This window comes from Manis javanica, chromosome 6, assembly GCF_040802235.1.
Source record: "Manis javanica isolate MJ-LG chromosome 6, MJ_LKY, whole genome shotgun sequence".
In the NCBI taxonomy this organism is placed as follows: Eukaryota; Metazoa; Chordata; class Mammalia; order Pholidota; family Manidae; genus Manis; species Manis javanica.
In genome coordinates, this window is record NC_133161.1 from 107,113,454 (window position 1) to 107,134,735 (window position 21,282).

The following is a 21,282-nucleotide window of genomic DNA, read 5'->3' on the forward strand; positions in this document are numbered from 1 at the left end:
GCTTTTGGGTGTAGAGTTCTATAGATGTCTATTAGGTCTATCTGTTCTAGTGTGTTGTTCAGTGCCTCTGTGTCCTTACTTATTTTCTGTCTGGTGGATATGTCCTTTGGAGTGAGTGTTGTGTTGAAGTCTCCCAAAATGAATGGATTGCATTCTGTTTCCTCCTTTAATTCTGTTAGAATTTTTTCCACATATGCTGGTGCTGCTGTATTGGGTGCATATGTATTTATAATGGTTATCCTCTTGTTGGACTGATCACTTTATCATTATGTAATGTCCTTCTTTATCTCTTGTTACTTTCTTTGTTTTGAAGTCTATTTTGTCTGATACTAGTACTGCAACACCTGCTTTTTTTCTCACTGTTGTTTGCATGAAATATGTTTTTCCATCCCTTGACTTTTAGTCTGTGCATGTCTTTGGGTTTGAGGTGAGTCTCTTGTAAGCAGCAAATAGATGGGTCTTGCTTTTTTATCCATTCTATTACTCTGTGTCTTTTGATTGGTGCATTCAGTGCATTTACATTTAGGGTGATTATTGAGAGATATGTACTTTTTGCCATTGCAGGCTTTAGGTTCATGGTTACCAAAGTTTCAAGATTAGCTTCTTTACTATCTTACTGTCTAACTTAACTCGCTTATTGAGCTATTATAATCACTGTCTGATGATTCTTTATTTCTCTCCCTTCTTATTCCTCCTCCTCCATTCTTCATATTTTGGGTGTTTTGTTCTGTACTCTTTTTTGTTTCCTTTGACTGCTTTTGTGGGTAGTTGATTTTATTTTTTGCCTTTAGTTAGTATTTGGTTGGTCTGCTTTCCCTGCTGTGATTTTATTTTCTCTGGTGACATCTGTTTAGTCTTAGGAGTGCTCCCGTCTAGAATAGTCCCTCTAGAATACCCTGTAGAGGTGGTTTGGGGGAGGCAAATTCCCTCTACTTTTGCTTGTCTGGGAATTGTTTAACCCCTCCTTCATATTTAAATGATAATCATGCTGTATATAGTACTCTTGGTTCAAGGCCCTTCTGTTTCATTGCATTAAATATATCATGCCATTCTCTTCTGGCCTGTAAGGTTTCTGTTGAGAAGTCTGATGATAGCCTGATGGGTTTTTCTTTGTAGGTGACCTTTTTCTTCTCTCTAGCTGCCTTTAAAACTCTTTCCTTGTCCTTGATCTTTGCCATTTTAATTATTATGTGTCTTGGTGTTGTCCTCCTTGGGTCCTTTCTTTGGGAGTTCTGTGTACTTCCATGGTCTGATCAATTATTTCCTCCCCCAGTTTGGGGAAGTTCTCAGCAATTATTTCATCAAAGACACTTTCTATCCCTTTTTCTCTTTCTTCTTCCTCCTGTACCCCTATAATGCAGATATTGTTCCTTTTAGACTGGTCACACAGTTCTCTTAATATTGTTTCATTCCTGGAGATCCTTTTATCTCTCTCTGTGTCAGCTTCTATGCGTTCCTGTTCTCTGTTTTCTATTTCATCAATGGCCTCCTGCATCTTATCCATTCTGCTTATAAATCCTTCCAAAGTTTGTTTCACTTGTGTAATCTCCCTCCGGACGTCTGTAATCTCCCTCCGGACTTCATCCCTTAGCTCTTGTATATTTCTCTGCATCTCCTTCAGCATGTTTATGATTTTTATTTTGAATTCTTTTCCAGGAAGACTGGTTAAGTCTGTCTCCTCAGGTGTTGTCTCTGTGATCTTTGTCTGCCTCAAAGTCTGCCTTTTCATGGCGATAGGGATAGTTTGCAGAGCTGGCATGAGTGACGGCTGGGAGAATGTCCCTTCTTGTTTGTTTATGGCCTTCCTCTCCTGGGAGAACAGTGACCTCTAGCAGCTTGTGCTGGGCAGCTGTGCGCAGATGGGGCTTCTGATTCTTGCCCAGCCACTATGGAGTTTATCTCCACTGTTGCTGTGGGCATGGCCTGCCTCGGGCTGCTGCTCCGATATGATGGAGCCACGTTGGAGGGGGAATGGCTGGGAGGCTGTTCATCTCCATGAGGTTCCTCTCAGCTGCCCTGCTATCCAGGGGTTTAGGGTGTCCAGAGTTCCCTACTGCTGGGCTAAGTATCCCAGGATGCTTCTATCTGGCTGTGGGGTCCCTGTCCCTTTATGACTTCCAGAAAGAACTCACTTTTCTTTGTCCCCTGGGCACCAGCTGCGGGGACCTGCTTACAGGTCTTACTGTCCTGTTTCCCTAGTTTTCAGCACCCCATGCATGCACTATGTCTGCAGTCTGGTGTGGATGGCTAGGGCTGGCTATTTAGCAGTCCTGGGCTCCCTCTCCCTAACTGCTCCAACTCGTCTCCTTCTGCCAGGAGCTGGGGTGTGGGGTGCTTGTGTCCCGCCAGGCTGCAGCTTGTATCTTACCCCCTTCACGAGGCACTGGATTCTAGCAGGTGTGGATGTAGTCTGGCTGTTGTCCTGTGTCTTCTAGTCTCTCTCTTTTAGTAAGAGTTGTCTTTGTTGTATTTTCAAAAATATACGTGGTTTTGGGAGGAGATTTCTGCTGCTCTACTCATGCTGCCATCTTGGCTCCGCCCTCTAGATGTATTTTTTAATTCAGTTTGCAAATATTTTGTTGAGTATTTTTGCATCTATGTTCATCAGGGATATTGGTCTGTAGTTTTCTTTTTTTGTGGTGAGTTTGCCTGGTTTTGGTATTATAGTGATGCTGGTGTCATAGAATGGGGTTTATTTATTTTGTTTAATCTTTGAGAAAATAAACAAAATAGATAGGCCCCTTGCCAGACTTATCAAGAAAAAAAGAGAATCTACATACATGAACAGAATCAGAAATGAGAAAGTAAAAATCACTACAGACACCCACAGAAATAGAAAGAATTATTAGAGAATACTATGAAAAATTATATGCCAGCAAACTGGATATCCTAGAAGAAATGGACAACTTTTTTAGAAAAATACAACCTTCCAATGCTGACCCAGAAAGAAACAGAAAATCTGAATAGACCAATTACGAGGAACAATATTGAATTGGTAATCAAAAAAAACTACCTAAGAACCAAACTCCTGAACCAGATGGCTTCACTGCTGAATTTTATCAAACATTTAGTGAAGACCTAATACTCATCCTCCTTAAAGTTTTCCAAAAAGAAGAAGAGGAGGGAATACTTCCAAACTCATTCTAATATCTTTTTCCATCCCTTCACTTTTAGTTTGTGTATATCTTTGGGTTTGAAGTGGTTCTCTTGAAGGCAGAATATAGACAGGTCTTGATTTTTTACCCATTTTGTAACTCTGTCTTTTGATTGATACAGTCATTCCATTTACATTTAGGGTGATTATCGATAGATATGTACTTATCGCCATTGCAAGCTTTGGGTTCATGGTTACCAAAGGTTCAACAGCAACTTCTTGCCTGTCTAGCAGTCTACCTTAACTCTCTTTTTATGCTATTATGAACACAATCTGAAGATTCTTTTTCCCCCCCTTCTTTTTCTTCCTCCTCTGTTTATATATTAGGTGTCATACTCTGTATTCTTTGTGTATCCTTTGACTGACTTTGTGAGTAGGTGATTTAATTTTTCATTTCATTTGTATTTAATGTGTCTACTTTCTTTGCTGTGGTTTTATTTCCTCTAGTGACAGCTATTTAGCCTTAGGCACACTTCCATCTATAGCAGTCTCTTTAAAATACACTGTAGAGATGGTTTGTGGGAAGTAATTTCCCTCAACTTTTGCTTATCTGGGAATTGTTTAGTCCCTCCTTCAAATTTAAATGATAATCTTGCTGGGTAGAGTAATCTTGGTTTGAGGCCCTTCTGCTTCATTGCATTGGATATATCATGCCACTCCTTCTTTCCTATGAGGTTTCTGCTGAGATGTCTGATGATAGCTTGATTGGTTTTCCTTAGTAGGTGAGCACATGGCTCAAGTGGTTTGGTTGCAGCAAGGAGGCTCACTGCAGCTTCGGGACCGTGGTAGAAGACCTTTGGATGCCCCGTGCTGCCTGCATGCACTGCATGAGACTGCACTCTACCTGGTGGGCATTCTGGAGGCAGCCAGTGTGCACTACTAGCTGAAGGGCGGCTCGCTGTTGGGCATGCCCGCCATGTGGACATCATTCCCTGGGACTATGACACGGGCCTGGGAATCTACCTGGAGGATGTGGCAAATGCAAGCAGCTGCAGGGCGCTGATGTGGGCTCAGTGTTGGACGAGTGCAGCTTCGTGTGGGAGAAGGCCATAGAGGGTGACTTCTTCCATGTGCAGTACAGCAAGAGCAACCACCTGCACATGGCCCTGTGGCCCTTCTTTCCCCGCAATGGGGTCATGACCAAGGATATGTGACTGGACCACTGGCAGGATGTAGACTTTCCTTAAAACTTCCTGCAGCCTCTCGTGTCCCTGCCCTTTGATGGCTACATGGCACAGGCACCTAACAACTACCACTATTCCTTGGAGCTCATGCTCAGCCCGGGGGTCATCGAGAACCCTTAGTACCCCAATCCCACATTCCTAAGCATGACAGGAAGTGACTGAAACTTCACCACCTGCACCTGAGGTTTGGGGGGGACATTAGGGCACTGGGAGCTGTCGTTTATCTTGGTGCTGCTGGCATTTGGTGGACGGGCCAGGGATGCCAAGCTGCCCTGTAGGGCCCAGCACAGTCCTGCACATCAAAGAAGTGCCCTGCCCAAGATTTCCAAGAACTTGGGCTCTAGGGCATGGACAGTTTTGGGAAAAGAGGAAGAAAGAGTAGTTTCTGGGGCTGGACTGCAGCAAGTCAAACTCCACCTCCACCACTTAGTTTGTTGGCTTTGAGCAAGTGTCCTAGTTTCTCTGTGCCTGTTTCCTCTAGAATTCAGGGAGTGCTATCAGTGTCCAGAGCACGAAGAGCCCTCTGGACAGTTGCTCGCTGGGGCTCTTTCCTCCACTAGAGGGCGCCGTTGTCCTACTGTGGGGCCAGAGCCTCTGCTCCATAGCTCTTGCATCTCTTGAGCCTTTGGTCTTCTATCCAATCCCCATTGCCCGGCCAGTCGGACAGGATACCTATCTCCTCTTCTTCCAGAACGTGACCTCCTCCTGGGAGAGCACTGTGACTAAAACATTTGCTATGAAAAGTAAATGCCACTCATAGATCTATGTACAACACACGTTATGCACAATGGAGCCAAACTGGAACCCACCAATGTCTGTTAACAAGTGAGTGAGTAAACAAATGGTGCATCCAGACAATGGAATACTCTTTCGTGATTAAAAAAAAAAGGAATAAACTACTGATACATACACAAACATGTCTGGATCTCAAAAGCATCATGCAAAGTACAAGAAACAGGATGCAAAAAGCTACATACTGTATGATTCCACTAATGTAAAATTCTAGAAGAGATGAAACTGATCCTTAGTGAACAAAAGCAGCTCAGTGGTTGCCTGGGCCTGGGGTGGAGGGTGGGACACACTGCAAAGGAGCAGGAAGAAATTTGGTTGTGGTGGGAATATTGTGTGTCTAAGTTGTGGTGGTGGTTTTTCATGAGCTTTTGCTTCTGTCAACTCATCCAATTGTTGACTTCAATGAACGCAGTTTATTGTATCAAATTACACCTCAATAAGGTTGATCCCCACCCCCAAAGAAAGCAGACTGAGAGGGCAGTTCAACAAGCCTACATATATTTATCTTTCTGTAGAAGAGATGAACCTGAGTCATTAGCCTGTGCCTGCCTGCCCCCCATACTGTTATTCTGAGTCCAGAACTCAGGTCCAAGACCAACCCAAGACCAGCCTGAGCCTCCCTCCCAAGTCAGGTTCCTTCAAAAGAGCAAGAAGAGTGTCCCAGTAATAGGAGTGGGTGTCGCAATGGAGGAAGGGAGGGAGAGGTGGGAGCCCCACCCCAGAGTGGCTGTCCAGGTGCTTTTCCTCTGTTCTTATGTAACCTTCACCAGTGGCCTTTGGGTAAGACATAGCCATTGTCACCACAGGGTAAGCGCCATGTTGTGCTGGGCATATGGTAGTGAACAGGACAAAGGTGGCTCCCTCACAGAGTGATCACATCCTAGTGGAGGCCAGGTCTGGGAGCCACTGAAGCCCTGGTCCACCCTGGGAAGGTTGGTATGGTTCTAATCTTTCTGTATAACATAGATCAGCATTTCAGGCGAATTAGTGGCAATTGCCCAACAAATTTTTTAAATGGCAGAGAAAAAGTGGGTAGGTACTGTTTGGTGGAATTTAGCCCAGTTACAGAGTTTTCGTATGGACACACATTGTATATACAGATTGTATATGCAATATATTACATCTGCAGGTATGCACCTTTTTAAACAGGCATCCCTCAAATTCTAAATCTAATGCACTTCCAACAAAGCATTAAATAGTAACTATCTTAAGCAGGGAAAATGATGCCTTCGCAGCTCCACCCAAAAGCCCAACTGATTTCCCCATGTATCATTAAAACAATCTTAAACACTTCCATAACAACCCACAAAGGACTTTGGCATACGAGAAAGCATTGGAAATCTCAGTGACTAAGTTATTCAACACTTAACAAACTCATTAGTGGTTATGCTGTGTGCAATACACGATTTTGCCCAGAACCAGACATGAATTATATTTTCCTTCTGCACTGCAATGACCATGAGATGTAACTAAATAAACTGAAAAATGATGCTAAAGATACTCAAGATACCATCTATAATGGAACCCAAATTGGTGCTGCCTCTAGGCACCTAGCAGAAGTCTATTTAGGGACAGAGGTTGGTGGCCACAGATTCGATGCAATCCCTATCAAATTACCAGCAACATTCTTGAACGAACTGGAACAAATAGTTCAAAAATTCATATGGAAACACCAAAGACCCTGAACAGCCAAAGCTATCCTGAGAAAGAAGAATAAAGTGGTGGGGGGGGATCTCACTCCCCAACTTCAAGCTCTACTACAAAGCCATAGTAATCAAGACAATTTGGTACTGGCACAAGAACAGAGCCACAGATCAGTGGAACAGATTAGAGACTCCAGACATTAACCCAAACATATATGGTCGATTAATATTTGGTAAAGGAGCCATGGACATACAATGGGAAAACAACAGTCTCTTCAACAGATGGTGCTGGCAAAACTGGACAGTTACATGGAAGAGAATGAAACTGGACCATTGTCTAACCCCATACACAAAAGTAAATTCAAAATGGATCAAAGACCTGAATGTAAGCCATGAAACCATAAAACTCTTAGAAAAAAACATAGGCAAAAATCTCTTAGACATAAACATGAGTGACCTCTTCTTGAACATATCTCCCTGGGCAAGGAAAACAAAAACAAAAATGAACAGGTGGGACTATATTAAGCTGAAAACCTTCTGTACAGCAAAAGACACCATCAATAGAACAAAAAGGTACCCTAGAGTATGGGAGAATATATTTGTAAATGACAGATCTGATAAAGGCTTGACATCCAACATATATAAAGAGCTCACCCACCTCAACAAACAAAAAAACGAATAATCCAATTAAAAAATGGGCAGAGGAACTGAACAGACAGTTCTCCAAAAAAGAAATTTAGATGGCCAACAGATACATGGAAAGATGCTCCACATCACTTGTCATCAGAGAAATGCAAATTAAAACCACAATGAGATATCATCTCAGACCAGTAAGGATCGCCATCATCGAAAAGACAAACAACAACAAATGTTGGCGAGGTTGTGGAGAAAGGGGACACTCCTACACTGCTGATGGGAACGTAAACTAGTTCAACCATTGTGGAAAGCAGTATGGAGGTTCCTCAAAATGTTCAAAATAGAAATAGCGTTTGAGCCAGAAATTCCACTTCTAGGAATTTACCCTAAGAGTGCAGCACTCCAGTTTGAAAAAGACAGATGCTTATCGCTGCACTATTTACAATAGCGAAGATATGGAAGCAACCTAAGTGTCCATCAGTAGATGAATGGATAAAGAAGATGGAATATTACTCAGCCATAAGAAAAAGCCAGATCCTACCATTTGCAACAACATGGATAGAGCTAGAGGGAATTATGCTCAGTGAAATAAGCCAGGCACAGAAAGACAAGTACCAAATGATTTCACTCATATGTGGAGTATAAGAACAAAAGAAAACTGAAGGAACAAACTAGCAGCAGAATCACAGAACCCAAGAATGGACTAACAGTTACCAAAGGGAAAGGGACTGGGGAGTGTAGGTGGGAAGGGAGGGATAAGGGAATTCAGGGGCATTGCGATTAGCACACATAATGTTGGGTGGGCATGGGGAGGGCAGTGTAGCACAGAGAAGACAAGAAGTGACTATAGCATCTTACTACACTGATGGACAGTGACAGTAACGAGGGTGTGGTGGGGTTTTGATAATGGGGGGTATCTAGTAACCACAACGTTGCTCATGTAATTGTATATTAATGATACCATTTTAAAAAATGTCCTCTGGAGTTACAGTAGTACTTGTCCTGCTCTTCCAGCGTCCCCAGAGTTCCAGGGAGTGTGTCTGTTAAAAACAGTGAAGGGAACAAAAGGCCTGGGGACAGAGTGGGAAGTATATGGAGAGAGTCACAGACTACTCACACACACACACACACACACACACACACACACACACCACCTACAGCCACCAAAAGAACCAGCAAAGGAGCCAACAACCAGTCCAAACATCCTTCAAATCCATATGGTGACCTGCGCCCTGTGCCCTGAGACAGGGAGGCCAGGCAGGCTCCCAGGATGGGGTGTAGAGGACACTATTGCTCCATCTTGCTGTTTCTAGCCTTGGGTGGAGGCAGGAGTTGAGGACTGGGGAGATTTGGGGAGATGCACACACACACATGTACATCCCAGCAATGAGGCCTCTCTGATGTGATGTCAGGGAGGAGGCCGGAGCCCCCGGCTCCCTGAAGTGTGTGGGTAAGGCCCCCAGAGCCCAGTTTGTTTATTCATCCCTCCTCATGATCCCAGTGTTCAAAGGGCCCCTGGACAGGGTAGGGAAGGTTCCTCATAGAGCAATACATGAGGGATTCCATCTCATAAGTGTCAGCATCCCCCTCAGGTCCTGCACCACAGGGTTTGAAGAGGGGGTTCCTCTCGGTCGAGACTGGCAGTGGAGTCAGGGTCCCTCACTCGTCACTTGGATCAGCTCAGGCACCGGGCTCCGGAACTCTGTGCGATCCACATAACTTTGCAGGAGTCCTGCCCCAAAGGCGTCACCTTCCACATTGAGGATGGTACTAGACCGGTCTCTGAGGGGGTAGGAGTGATGGGGAAGTGAGCAGGAGAGGAGAGGTCAGGGCCCAGCCCCACCCCCTGCTTCCTGGAATCTTGAATTCCCCAGCACACACTTCATGGAAGCCCGTTCTACTCCTGGACCCAGAAGCTCATCCCTAAATCCTCCCTGGAATCCAAATGATCCTTTTCCTAACAAACCACAAGATTTCTTCCTTCTGGAACCTAAGGCATCCCTCTCTTTTGCTGGGGCCCCAGGAGACCCATCTACCTCTCCTCTTCCCCCTGAAACCCTAAAGTTTTCCTCAGGCTCTTCTGACCCCTGGAATCCTAAGGATCTTCCCTTTGCTTCCTCTTTTACACTATGTGTGTGCACGTGTGCATGTGCATGCCATTTTAGAAAATGGAGCTATAATTCATTTACCATAAAATTCACCCTTAAAAGTGTATAGTCTAGTGGTTCTTAATATATTCAGAGTTGTGCAACCATCAACACTATTTAATTTCAGGATCTTTTCACCACTCCAGAAAGAAACCACCACAAACCATTAAGCACTGACAGCCCACCCCCACCCCACCATTCCCCCTCCTCCCAGCCCTAGCTAACCACTGATCTATGATCTGCCTACTCTGGACATCTCATACAAATGGAATTATACAGTATGTGGCCCTATGTGTCTCCTTCTTTCACTTAGCATAGTGTTTTCAAGGGCCAACCATGAATGTATACGTGTATCAGAGCTTCAGTACATTTTATTGCTGAATAATATTCAATCACGGGTATGTGACATTATGTACCCATTCATCCACTGACAGACATTTGGGTTTCCACCTGTTTATTTGTTATTATGAATAATGCTACTATGAACATTCATGGACAAGTTATTGTGAACATTTTCAAATTCTCTCAAGTATATACCTAGGAGTAATATTGCTGAGACATATGGTAACTCTATATTTAACTTTTGAAACCAAATAGTTTCATGTATTAAGTCATCTAATCCTCAAAGAGAGACTAGTCTTTCCATTTTACAGATGGTGAAACTGAGACACAGAGGTTAAATTACTTGCCCAAGATCACTAATAGCTAGCAAGGTTGGCAATGGAATCTGAACACAAGCAGCCTGGCCTATGGATCCACTTTATTACCTACTGGTGTGTGTTACCTTTCTAAGGTTCTTAGAACCCCGAAGACACTTCCGGCCCTCTGACAGGAATATTCAAGCTCTCATTCCCTTTTCTCTAGACCTCCTTCCTCTTTTCTAGCTAGAGGTGCTCAATGAACCTCCTGCTCCTCTCCTCTCCCAGAGGTGCCCCTTACCCGCATTGAGCCACAAACCCACACTTACACAACCCAGTCCACAGCCAGGAACAAGGAGACATCACGGGCTGGGAAACCGACTACCTCGAGGATGATGGCCACCGTGAGGACACCTCCAGCGGGAATGCCCGCAGCGCCCACGCTGGATGCTATACCGGTGACCCTGGAGAAGGCGGGGAGGTCATGGAGATGCCTTGGTAGTAGGAGAAGCTGCTACCGGAGCCCTGCTCCCCTCAGCCTGAGTTTACTCTCAGAGGAGGGGTCAGGTGTGTCGAGGGTACTAGCAGCAGTCACCCCGCACTCACAGGATGGTGATGATCTTCACAAAGTCCAGGGACTGATGGTTAAGCTGTGCAATGAACACCGCAGCCACACCGTGGAAGAGCGCGGCACCGTCCTTGTTGACATCGGCACCGAAGGGCAGGACGGAGCGGCTGATATGCTTGGTGACGCCATTCCTTTCCATGCACTTCATCATCGCGGGCAGCGTGGTGGAGCTACGAGGAATGGGACCACCCTGCAGTCATTTCGGGAGGTGCCCCCTGACCGCCCCGCCCCTGGTCCCGCCCCCGCAGGCCGGCTCCCAGCCAAGGCTCTGCCCAGCAGCCTACACATGTGCCCAACTACCCGCAGGCCTCCACCCACACAGCTCCCTAGCTCTCCATGGCATTCCCTTTTCAGGGCCAGAACAGGGATCCCCCAGAATGCAAGGATTCCAGCATGCCTGAGTCCTGGGCTCCCTGGGGTAGAATAGACTGCTGCCCTTCAAAATACACACAAAATCCGTACGTAAATCCTGTGATGCCTGAGAGCGCACTGGCCCACACTCCCTTCCCACTCCATCCAACTCAGACGTCCCCTTGCTTTGGGGATGTTGCTGCGGGGAAGGACCGAGTTCTGGGGGGACAGATGAGCAGAGACGGGTGAGATACCCAGGAGAGACGGTGGAAGGCGCTCCCAGAGGCTGGATGCAGGGTGGGGCACTAGCGTCCCAGGACCAGGCCTTGGCAGGGAGGAGGAGAGCACTGAGGAAGGATGAAATCTCTACAGCGGTGGCTTCCTTAGAAATTCCTATGGCAGCGGGGGTGGGGGGTGGAGGTTGGGGGTGGCAGGAACTTCTGAAAAACTTAGGAAAAGTATGGTCCCTGTACCCAGATACAATGTCCCCAAATACAAAATTTCAGGGATCTTCATATCAGGCCCCTTAGCTTAAAACTCCTGGCCTGTCCTACCCCAAGGCCACACCTGGAGGCGGTCCTGAAGGCAGTGGCCAGCGCTGTCCTCATGCCCCACAGGAAGTGGTAGGGATTTTTGTGGCTGAAGACGAAGTAGATGAGGGGCAGCACCAGGAGCCCATGGATGGCATGGCCCAGCAGGCAGCACAGGACATATTTGCCGAGGATGGTGAAGAGCACCCCCACATCCTTCATCTCCATGATCGTGACAGCCACCAGGAACAAGATGCCCACAGGGGCATACCTAATTACCCAGGAGACAGATTGCAGTTTCTGACCACATGCTCACCCAGGGCCAGGCACTGAGCCCAGCACAGGGCATGACCACAGCGTCCCTCATAGTCAGGAGGTGCCCAGAGCAATGTGTGCCGAGGTTGCACCTCCCCTGCCATCCTCCAGGCTCACCCGCCTTTAAGATAGGGCAGCAGAGAGATAAAAGACACCTTCATCACCACTTGGAGGAAGGTCACTAAGCAGATTTGGACTTAACACATGATGGAGAAAGAAACATCCACCGTGTGTGAAGCCATTTACATTTTTGAGTTTGTTTTACTATAGTAGCCAGTATGACTTAAACCAATATAATAATCTCACCAGATCATGAAAAATGAAAAGGCTATGGCTCATGTCTTAATAACAGCTCTCAGACCTGAAGCATTACTGATGTGCTAAGTCCTTGACGTTACTGAATTCTCACCACAACACTATGAGGGAGCTCCTATTTTAGCTTCTTGCAGCTATAGTTGAATTAAACAAAATCTAATAAGTCTGTAAAACAGGGACATTAATGCTACCAAGCTCACAGGAATGTTGGAAGCATAGAACGAGATGCCAGTTGAAATGACTTGAAAGCATTTTGTACATAATACATGGTCTATAAATTTCAGCTGGGATTATTATAACCGTCTTGTGAAATGAGATCCCGGGGGAGTTTGTGCCTCCCAAACAGGAGAATTCCCAGGATTGCCTTCTTGACTGCTCAATTGCCACGGCCAGTTGTCCCCAACCCACTTCTCCTTAGTAACAAAACAAAGGCATCGTTTCCCAGCCACCTGTGCAGCTAAGGTTTGATTCTGGCCAATAGGATATGCCCAGCACTTGTATAAATGAAGTACTTGATAAATATGAGCAAATATTGTTTACTGTGGACATGCCATAAAGGTTAGTCATTGCTCCAAGAACTTTATACTTTCCAATTCATTTGTGCCTGGTACGATAGACACCATTTTCCAGATTGAAACAGTCACAGCGGGACAATCAGCCTCATTTCCCAGATGGGAAACAGTCACAGCAGGATAAGTAACTTCTCATAGGGCACACTGCTGGGAGGTGGCAGCAGCACAGTGGGAACCCAAGCCTTCCCGACCCAGCCTCTCTGGGTAAGTGCTTTTATTCATCAAGGAGCACTACATTCCACACAGCAACTTCTTAGATTTTAGCTACACTAGAACCAGGGGTGCAATTTGTTAAAAATGCAGCAACCCCCATCCCTCTCCTGATTTCTGACCTTCTAGCTATAGCGTAGGTCCTGAGAATAAGTGTGAGACTGTGTGGAGATGAAACTGGGGAAAGGGGCAAAAAGGGGGAAAGTTGGATGTGTGTGCACGTCTTCTTTTCCCTCATTATCTGAGGTCATGTAACAAAACTGATGGCTAACAATCACAGCTAACCTGAAGTGAATGCTCTCAGGTGCCAGGCAGTTAAAGCACTTTCTAAGAGCTCCAACTCTACCTTAGTCACTCATTTCATCTTTGTAATAACCCTATAAAGTGGGCACTATTTTAGACCATTGATTCAAAGGCAATTATTTGATTACATTTAAATCTCTGAAATTGACATGCATTAGCTAAGCTGTGCTCACAGCTTGGCTGTCTTTGTTATTTTCCAGTAGGATCCAGAAGGTGCTAGCATCAGTCTTAGCTCTATGGACTACAACAGTGTCCTTTCATAGAGGAGGAAATTGAACCACAGAGAAGGTAGTTCACTTGCCCAAAGTCACACAGCCAGGGAATGGTCAACACTGGATTTGATGCAGGCCATTTGGTTTCAAGGAGAGGATAGAAGTTTGCCTCATCCCACATCCCCAGCCCCCACCCACCACTTACCACATGATCCAGGACACCAGCACCATGGTGGCATCATTGAAGGAATTGAAGAAGCGGATGAGCAGCTCTCCCTCAGGCCCCAGCTTCTGCAGGGCCACGCCAAACACGACGGCAAACACCACCAGGCCTAGAATGTTCATACCTTCCACCTCGCCTCCAACAGGCACCTTTAGGCAAGGAACAGATGGGGCTAGGACGGCAACACTCGGTGAGCCTGCACAGTCACTCAGGGCTTCTCCTGGGTACTGCCAGGACCCAGCAGAGATAGGACAACACCTAGGGCCCCTTCCGCCCAAGGCTCACAGTCCAGGTGCAAGGGCAATGGACCTGTCATCAGGGACCACCCAGAGTGGGCACGGGAACCCAGGGAAGTACAGGAGCTAAGAGAAGGATACCAGCTTGGCAGTGGTGGGGAGGAGAATCAGGGAGGGCTCCCTGTAAAAGGGCTAAAATCTGGACAACTGGAGGGTGAACCAGTTAAACAGGGGTGGTGGAAGGTTCTGGAGAGAGGAAACACTGTGTAACAACCTAGAAATCCAGCCAACTTGAGCTTTCAAAGAACATAGAGAAATCCACTGGGGCTGGAATGGAATGAGCCAGGCATACGTGGCTGGGCAAGGGCAGGGTCCCATGGACTGTGGTGAGGAGCAGGCTGGACCTTTTTCAGAGGGAACTAGGGAGCATGACAGGGCTTTGGGGGGCTAGGGAGAGGCAGGGTCAGATTTGTACTTTGGAAGGACAACCCTGGCTGCCAGGCTGAGGGTCAGGGAGGAGGGGAAGGCCTGGGAGCGTGCCATGGTAAGATGGGGAGAAAAGAGATGCCTGGACCAGGGCCAAGCCATGCGGAGTGGGAAGAGGAGGCAAAATGCAGACTCCAGAAAGGCAAAAAAGACAGAAATGGGGAAGGGACTACAGAGAGTTTAAAACAAATTCCACACCAAATATTAGAGACACTGAGAGCAAACAGAGGCAGAGGGACACCATAAAATGGAAAAACCCAAGCAGTGGGCCAAGGGGTGCGCCCCCCCATCCCGCCTTCCGCTCTCACCTTCACCTTAGTTCCGTCGATCCCTCTCTCATCATAGGAGGTAGCATACTGCAGGTGGGGTTGGGAAGAGTCAGAGTCAGTTGCCACAGGGACTCTCCCACCCCATGTTGACACTAGCAATGCTCAAAGGCTGCCCTAAGCATCCCTTAAACATGACCTCACTTCATCCTGCCAACAACCCTGCTGAGGTAGGACTTTCATACCTCCATTTTCCAGAGACAGAAACCAAGGCCCAGAGAGGTAGAGGCACTTGCCTGGGGTCACACAACTAGAATTAGAACCCAGAGGGACTTAGAACTCATATTGTCGTTTCTCGATAAGGAGCATGGGTGAGTTTCAGAGCCACCCAAGAACCCTGCAGTGTGGCCTGTGAATATGTGGGCATGTGTGCCTTTCCAGGCACCACCATGCTGCATCTGGCTGTCTTGCTCCCGGCCAACCACCCACCCCTTGGGATACCCCTCGGACTCACTGAGCGGAAGGCTGCAGACACCAGGTTGGAGGGGAAGACATTTCTGCAGAGATAGACATGAGGTTGGTTATTAGTACCAAAGGGGGAGGTCAAGGAGTATCTGGAGGCTGGCGTGGCCTTTGGGGGTAGGGGTGGTCCCATTTGCACCCACATATGGCCCCCACCCATGCCTGAGCCAGGTTCAGTCATGTGAAGTGTGGGGATTCTGAGCTGGCCTCCTAGGACCCCAGCAGGCTGGTAGTCTAGCCCGGAGAGTTTATGGATTGGGAGTGAGGAATGCAGGCTGTGCAGGGCAGGCTGTGCAGGGTCACCAGGGGCCTCAGCTCCAGCCCATGAGGCAAACCTAAGACCCTGGTCATTTTGCATCACCCTCCTCCTCTGGAAGGCTGGGAGGTAAAGAGGACAAGGGGCTGTTTGCGTGATGAATGTCAGGACATGGTGTGTGCATCTGTGCTTCCGTGGCCACCGGTGTGTGACCATGTCTGAGTGTGACTCAGTGTGTAACAGCATTCATTAAACCCCACTGAGGGTTTTACAGGGCCAGACACTGGCCATCTGGATCTCATACTGAGACAGAAATGACAGCAAAACACATTTACAGTCTCTGTAGTAAATACTTTGCATCAATCTACTCGTAATCCTCAAACAGCCCTGTGGGATTTGCACTATTGTCCTCATTTTACAGAGGCCCAGGTGAACCGGGGAGCCTTGAAGAAACTTGACTGGGTAGGAAGTGGCGGCGGCCGATTTGAATCCATTCAACTGGCTGCCTAGCCCTAACCACTCAGCCTCCTCCCTCTCCCCAATGAGGTGGGTGTACAGCTCTTGCTGTGGGTCAGTAGACAGTGTTGGTATCTGGCTGGGAGTATGGGTCAGTGTTCAGCTACGTGGGACAGTGTTGCTACGTGGCCATGCAGATGTGTGTGTGTATGTGCTCTCGAACGTGTGTTCAGGCAGTGCTCAATGTATTGACATAGTCAGTGGCATCACTGCGTGGCTGTTTGTGTAAAGGGAAGTCAGGACATGGTGTGTGTGTGGCACCTGGTTTAAAACCATGTGTCAGTGTGAGATGTCACAGTTGTGGCTGAGTGTCTGTGGGCGTGTCCAGCTGTGTGTTTGTTGGTTATAAAGTTTTGTGGCTCTGAGATGTTCCAGCTAAGTCTGTGTGGCTGGCCAAGTATGAATTACATCTATTTTGGCACACGGGGGAAGCCCACACACGCAAACAGCCTTCAGGTGGGTGTGCCTGTCTGCAGTTTGACCTGTACCCACCCAGGCTAGCCAGGGCCCGGCCATGGCCCAGCTAATCTCCCGCAGACAGGAGGTGCTCCTCCCACCCCACCCTGAGCGTGCTGCAACTTCTAAATAAGCCTGCCCAAGTCTCTCATCTCAGCCTGCACCCATGCCCCAAGGTGCTGGGGGAACCCAGTCCCGTGACTCATCACTTCCTTCCCCCATTTCCAGGAAGTCCCCAACCATCCTGGAGTCACTGAATCAGCAGGCCCCAAAGGCAAGGCCATGTGGGCCCAGCAGTCTGTCCTCCTAAAAACAGGGAGGCCAGGGCTGGGTGGGGACGGTACTTTCTTGGGTGGAGGTGCAGAGGCCAGAAGGAAAAGGATCTGCCACTTTCTGATTGGCCCCCTTCTGGGCAGCCTTGATGTGGGGAGCCCAGACAGAGGGGGGCAACAGGAAGGAGACCCGGTGGAGGGAGCAGGGCTCTCCAGGAGCAAATACAGGGCCCAGCTGCAGCAGGTGTGAATGTGCGGGGAGCTCTGCAGCAGGTGGCGCACTGTGCGGGGAGCTCTGGGGCTGGAAGGGAGCCTGGGGGACGGTCACTCGGGTGTCCTCAGACCCTCCAGGGGCTCCTTACTCAGGGGTCCCAAGCCCTCTGACCCTAGACTCAGATCTTCAACCAGATGCCCCATCCTGGAGCCTTCGCTGCCTGAAGATCCCTTTCCAGGTTCCCCCCAGGGTGCCCTCCCCTCAGGAGAGACCCTCGTCTGTGCTCCCGACCCTTCTGAGCGCTCCTCGTCCTCCCCCCTCCAGGACTGTTGCCTATCACCCTCATCGCCCTTACAGCCACAGGCCGCACTTTTAGAAGCCTCCCTCCTCCAATCTGCCCTCACCCTCTGTACCCTGACTCCACAGAAGGGCGGAGCTTCCTCCACCATCCCTCCCCAGGCGTCCTTCTGAGGCCCTGGAGATGCCCTGACTCTGGAGGGCCCAAAATCCCCCCCTGTTCACGTGGTCCCTCCCGCCATCCCTAACGTGGCTGAAGCAGCCCCGTCTCCTCTCCACCAGGCAGGCGGGGTCTGACCTCAGAAGATCCAGTAACGAATAGAGCACCTCCTCGCTGGAGTTCCCATCCACGGCGTCCATGGCTCCGAATGAGCTGCTGGCGGCGAAGGCGACGCCTGGCTGCAAGGCCAGAGCCAAGACCACCCCGAGCGCGGACGCCAGCAGTGTGGTGACCAGGAAAAAGAGCAGCGTCCAGGCGCCCAGGCGTCCCAGCGCGCCCGGGTCCAGGCTGGCGGCGCACCTGATCAGGCTGCACACCACCAGCGGCAAGATGATCATCCTTAGCAGACGCACTAGCAGCTCGCCCGGGAAGGCGAAGGCCACCAGGCCCGCGGGGCCCAGCGCTTGTGCGCCACCGGCCCCCGACACCCCTAGTCCCAGCGCCACGCCCGCCCCCACGGCCGTCACGGTCAGCAGCACCAGCAGGTTGGCGCGAAGGCAGCGGCGCAGCTGGTCGCGGGAACCGCAACAGCCACCTCCCGCCGCGCCCGTGTCCTCTGTGGGGACCAACTCCGGGACATCGTTAGCGGTGGGCTCCGCCGCCGCGAGCACCTTGGGGTCTCCCTTAGGTGGATGGGCCATCATGACGGATGCCTCGGGGCTCCCCAGCGCCCGGAAGCTGAGAGCTTCTTGGGGGTCCTTCCCAGGACGTACACGTTCCTCAGAACTGAGCCGAGTAACAGAGCCTGGAGGCGGAACTCGGGAGGGTTCCTTGGAGTGGTGAGTTCGCAGCGCCTAAGCTCCCTGGCCCTTGGGAGCTGGGGTGCCGGGGACTGCTAGGCTGGGCGCTGGGGCTCTGATCTTCCAGACTGCGTCCAGTGCCCCAAAGCTGTGACTTGGGAACCCCTGGGTTATCCTGGGCGTCAGGCACACAGGAGATTCTCACGCTGGAACCTTGGGTCCTTGACTGCTGAAGAAGGCGCCCCCACGGCGGCGATCTTCAAGAGGTCCTGGAGGCGCAGACCCGGGACCCCTGGATCCGGAAGGCGACGACTAGGGTGCCTGGGTCCTGGAAACCAAGCGCTCGGGAGCCCGAGTCTGGGGCTCGGGAGGCGCAGCTCCGGGAAATGGGGAGCCAATTCCCTGGGGCCGAGAGGGGAAATCCAGGCCCCTGGGTGCGGAAGGCGGCGGTCCGGGATCCCAGAAGATGACGGCTATTAGCCCAATGGGAACCTGCTGCGCGGGCAGTGCGGCTCTGAGGGGAGTTGGCGGAACCTACAGGGATTAAGGGCAGGGGTGAGGCTTTGAGAAGGTGTAGGGCTGGCCGAGGGCGCTGATTGGCTGCAGCGCGTTTGGAGGCCCCCCTACTCCTCGGACCGGGGGGCCCGGGTGAGGGTGGGTCCCGGGGCGGGGAGTCGGGCAGACGCTTTTCCCTGCCAAAGGAATTGGGCGGATTGGGACCCCTAAACTACAACTTAACGCAGTCGCAAGGGTGTCCACAAAGTGCAAGTTATCCGCCTGCGCTTTATTTGGAAACCTGCTCCTCCTGGGTCTCCTCCCTGAGTTCCATCTTCTGACTCCTTTCAGAATTTGAATTCCTCTAACGGAAAACGCAGATTAAAAAGCTCATCCCTCATATGATTGGTGTAAAATTTAAGTGAGATGGAGTTACTGATTTTAAAATGTTAATAATTTTAAACTAAGTGTTCCCCATTCGGATTCTGACCCAGCAATTAATGGCAGTTATTATATTTGGGATTGTAATCCACTTCTCCTAAGGTACCCAATTGGCAATTCAGTCACTAAAAATTATAATTCAAATTAATGACTGTGCTCATACATTTACAAATGCTTTCACAGAATATTTCTTTATAGTTCATTACGAAAATTTTCAAATGTACACAAAACTGTAAAGTATTTTACAGCACCCATTTTCCTTCCTCCTGGATCTTACAATTACTGCATCGTATACTTCTATATCCTACTTCTATCCATTGATCTCTCGGTCTGTCCATTCACCTTTTTTGATGAATGCCAAAGTAAGTTGCACATATCAGTGTGCTTTCCCTCTAAACACATCGCCCCATGTGCATTAATTGATCAGAGTTCAATATTTGCACACAGTTCTTTACTCTTTTTAGGTAAGATTTACATACAATAAAGTGCAAAAAAAAATGCCATTCGCTAATTTTTGACAGAAGTATTTGGGTGATTTCACTGGAATATTCATAACTTCTTGGTGAGGTGGGGCCTGATATTATATCCATTCTCCATATGGGTAAAACTGGCCAGAGGAACTTTTGGGGGCTTACAGCCAAAGGAAGTCACTTGAGGCCACATCTGGGGAGGCTGGGAGTTGCAGGCCTACCTGCTGAGGCCCTAACCCTACCTGCGGGGCGCCTCCCTAAATCCTTTTTGGTCACGTGGATGTTTCCAGTGAATCAATCATGACTCCCTGCTCCACAGAGCAGTGCTGAAATCCTACTTCCTTCCCCATCTGTCCTGTTATCTGACATTTCAAGTTTTCACACTTGCTCCAAGATTAGGGATAGTGATAACCTCAGAAGCTTACTCCTGCAGCAGCTATGGGGCCACAGGCAAGACACAACCTCAGTGAGCCTCAGTTTCCACATCTGTAAAGCAGGAGGAAGATTAATAGAGCAAAACTCCTTGGGTGTTGTGTAGATCAAATGAGATATGTTCAGAACATTCAGGCAGAGTACAGGGTACCGCTCAATAAAGTTAAGTAGTACTGCTAAGATGACTGCTATTATCATTGTTATTGAAGAATATGGTTGAGGGCCGGACCAGCTCCAGACGCTGCTGGGCCCTAGTGGTGAGGTCTCCCTCATGGTCACTGCCAGCCCTAGACTTTCTGGGAGGAGTTTGAGAGCTTGTGGTGATTCCCTGCAAAATGTGAGGCATTGGGGTCAGGCCACAGCCCTGAAGACCTCCTGTGTCTCTCAGACACTCTCCCCACCCAAATCCTCCCATTCTTAACAACACCAACCTCCCATCCCACACTGAATTCTGAAGCCACATTCATTCAACAAACTCTTGTTAAAGCCTAGTGTACTTAGTTCTGTGCTGGACACTGAGAGTGTGGGGCCTAGAGCCGCACAGACATGGGTGCAGACTCCGGCTCCACCACTTCCCAGTTGAACATCAGTTCTATTTGTCCTAGAGTCAAAATGAGCATAAAAATTTGATCATGCACGCTGTGACCCTGAATACAAAATATGAGGGCAAAATTCCTGAGTATTCCATGCATTCTCTAAATATTCCTTGAGCATTTACTAAAGGCCAAGTGCTTTCCAAGGTGCTGGGGATTCAGCAGTGAGAGAAAGAAAAAGAAAAGAAAGACAAAGCTCATTGCCAGCCTTCTAGTGAGAAGACACAAGGAGATGAACTTGGGCTGTCAGGCAGGTAAGTGCTGGAGAAAGCTCGGGCGTTGCATGGCAGAGACAGATGGCATGGTCAGGACAGACCACTTTGAGGAGGCACTCTTTGCAGTGAGAACTGCATGACAGGAAGGAGCCCACTGGGACAGTATGGGAAGAACATTCCAGTGAGAGAAAAGAGCAGTTTCAAAGCCATCAGGCAGCAGTAGGAGGGGCTTCCCGCCCTGTTTGAAGTGCTGTTTGGTGTTATCTCATCTCCACTAAGCCTTGGGACCTCACTCTCCCATT

General features: G+C 48.8%; 1 protein-coding gene across 1 annotated transcript; it reads right to left on the bottom strand.

The window, feature by feature from the left end:
• Positions 1–5,223: 5,223 nt before the first annotated feature.
• On the bottom strand, positions 5,224–18,860 carry LOC140849967 (neutral amino acid transporter B(0)-like). The gene is given in 9 exon segments (XM_073239174.1): positions 5,224–9,067; positions 9,070–9,191; positions 10,524–10,658; positions 10,801–10,992; positions 11,741–11,974; positions 13,836–14,002; positions 14,884–14,931; positions 15,356–15,398; positions 17,673–18,860. Coding segments are annotated over 9 exon segments (1,686 nt in total). The 5' UTR covers positions 18,239–18,860; the 3' UTR covers positions 5,224–8,888.
• Positions 18,861–21,282: the final 2,422 nt, after the last annotated feature.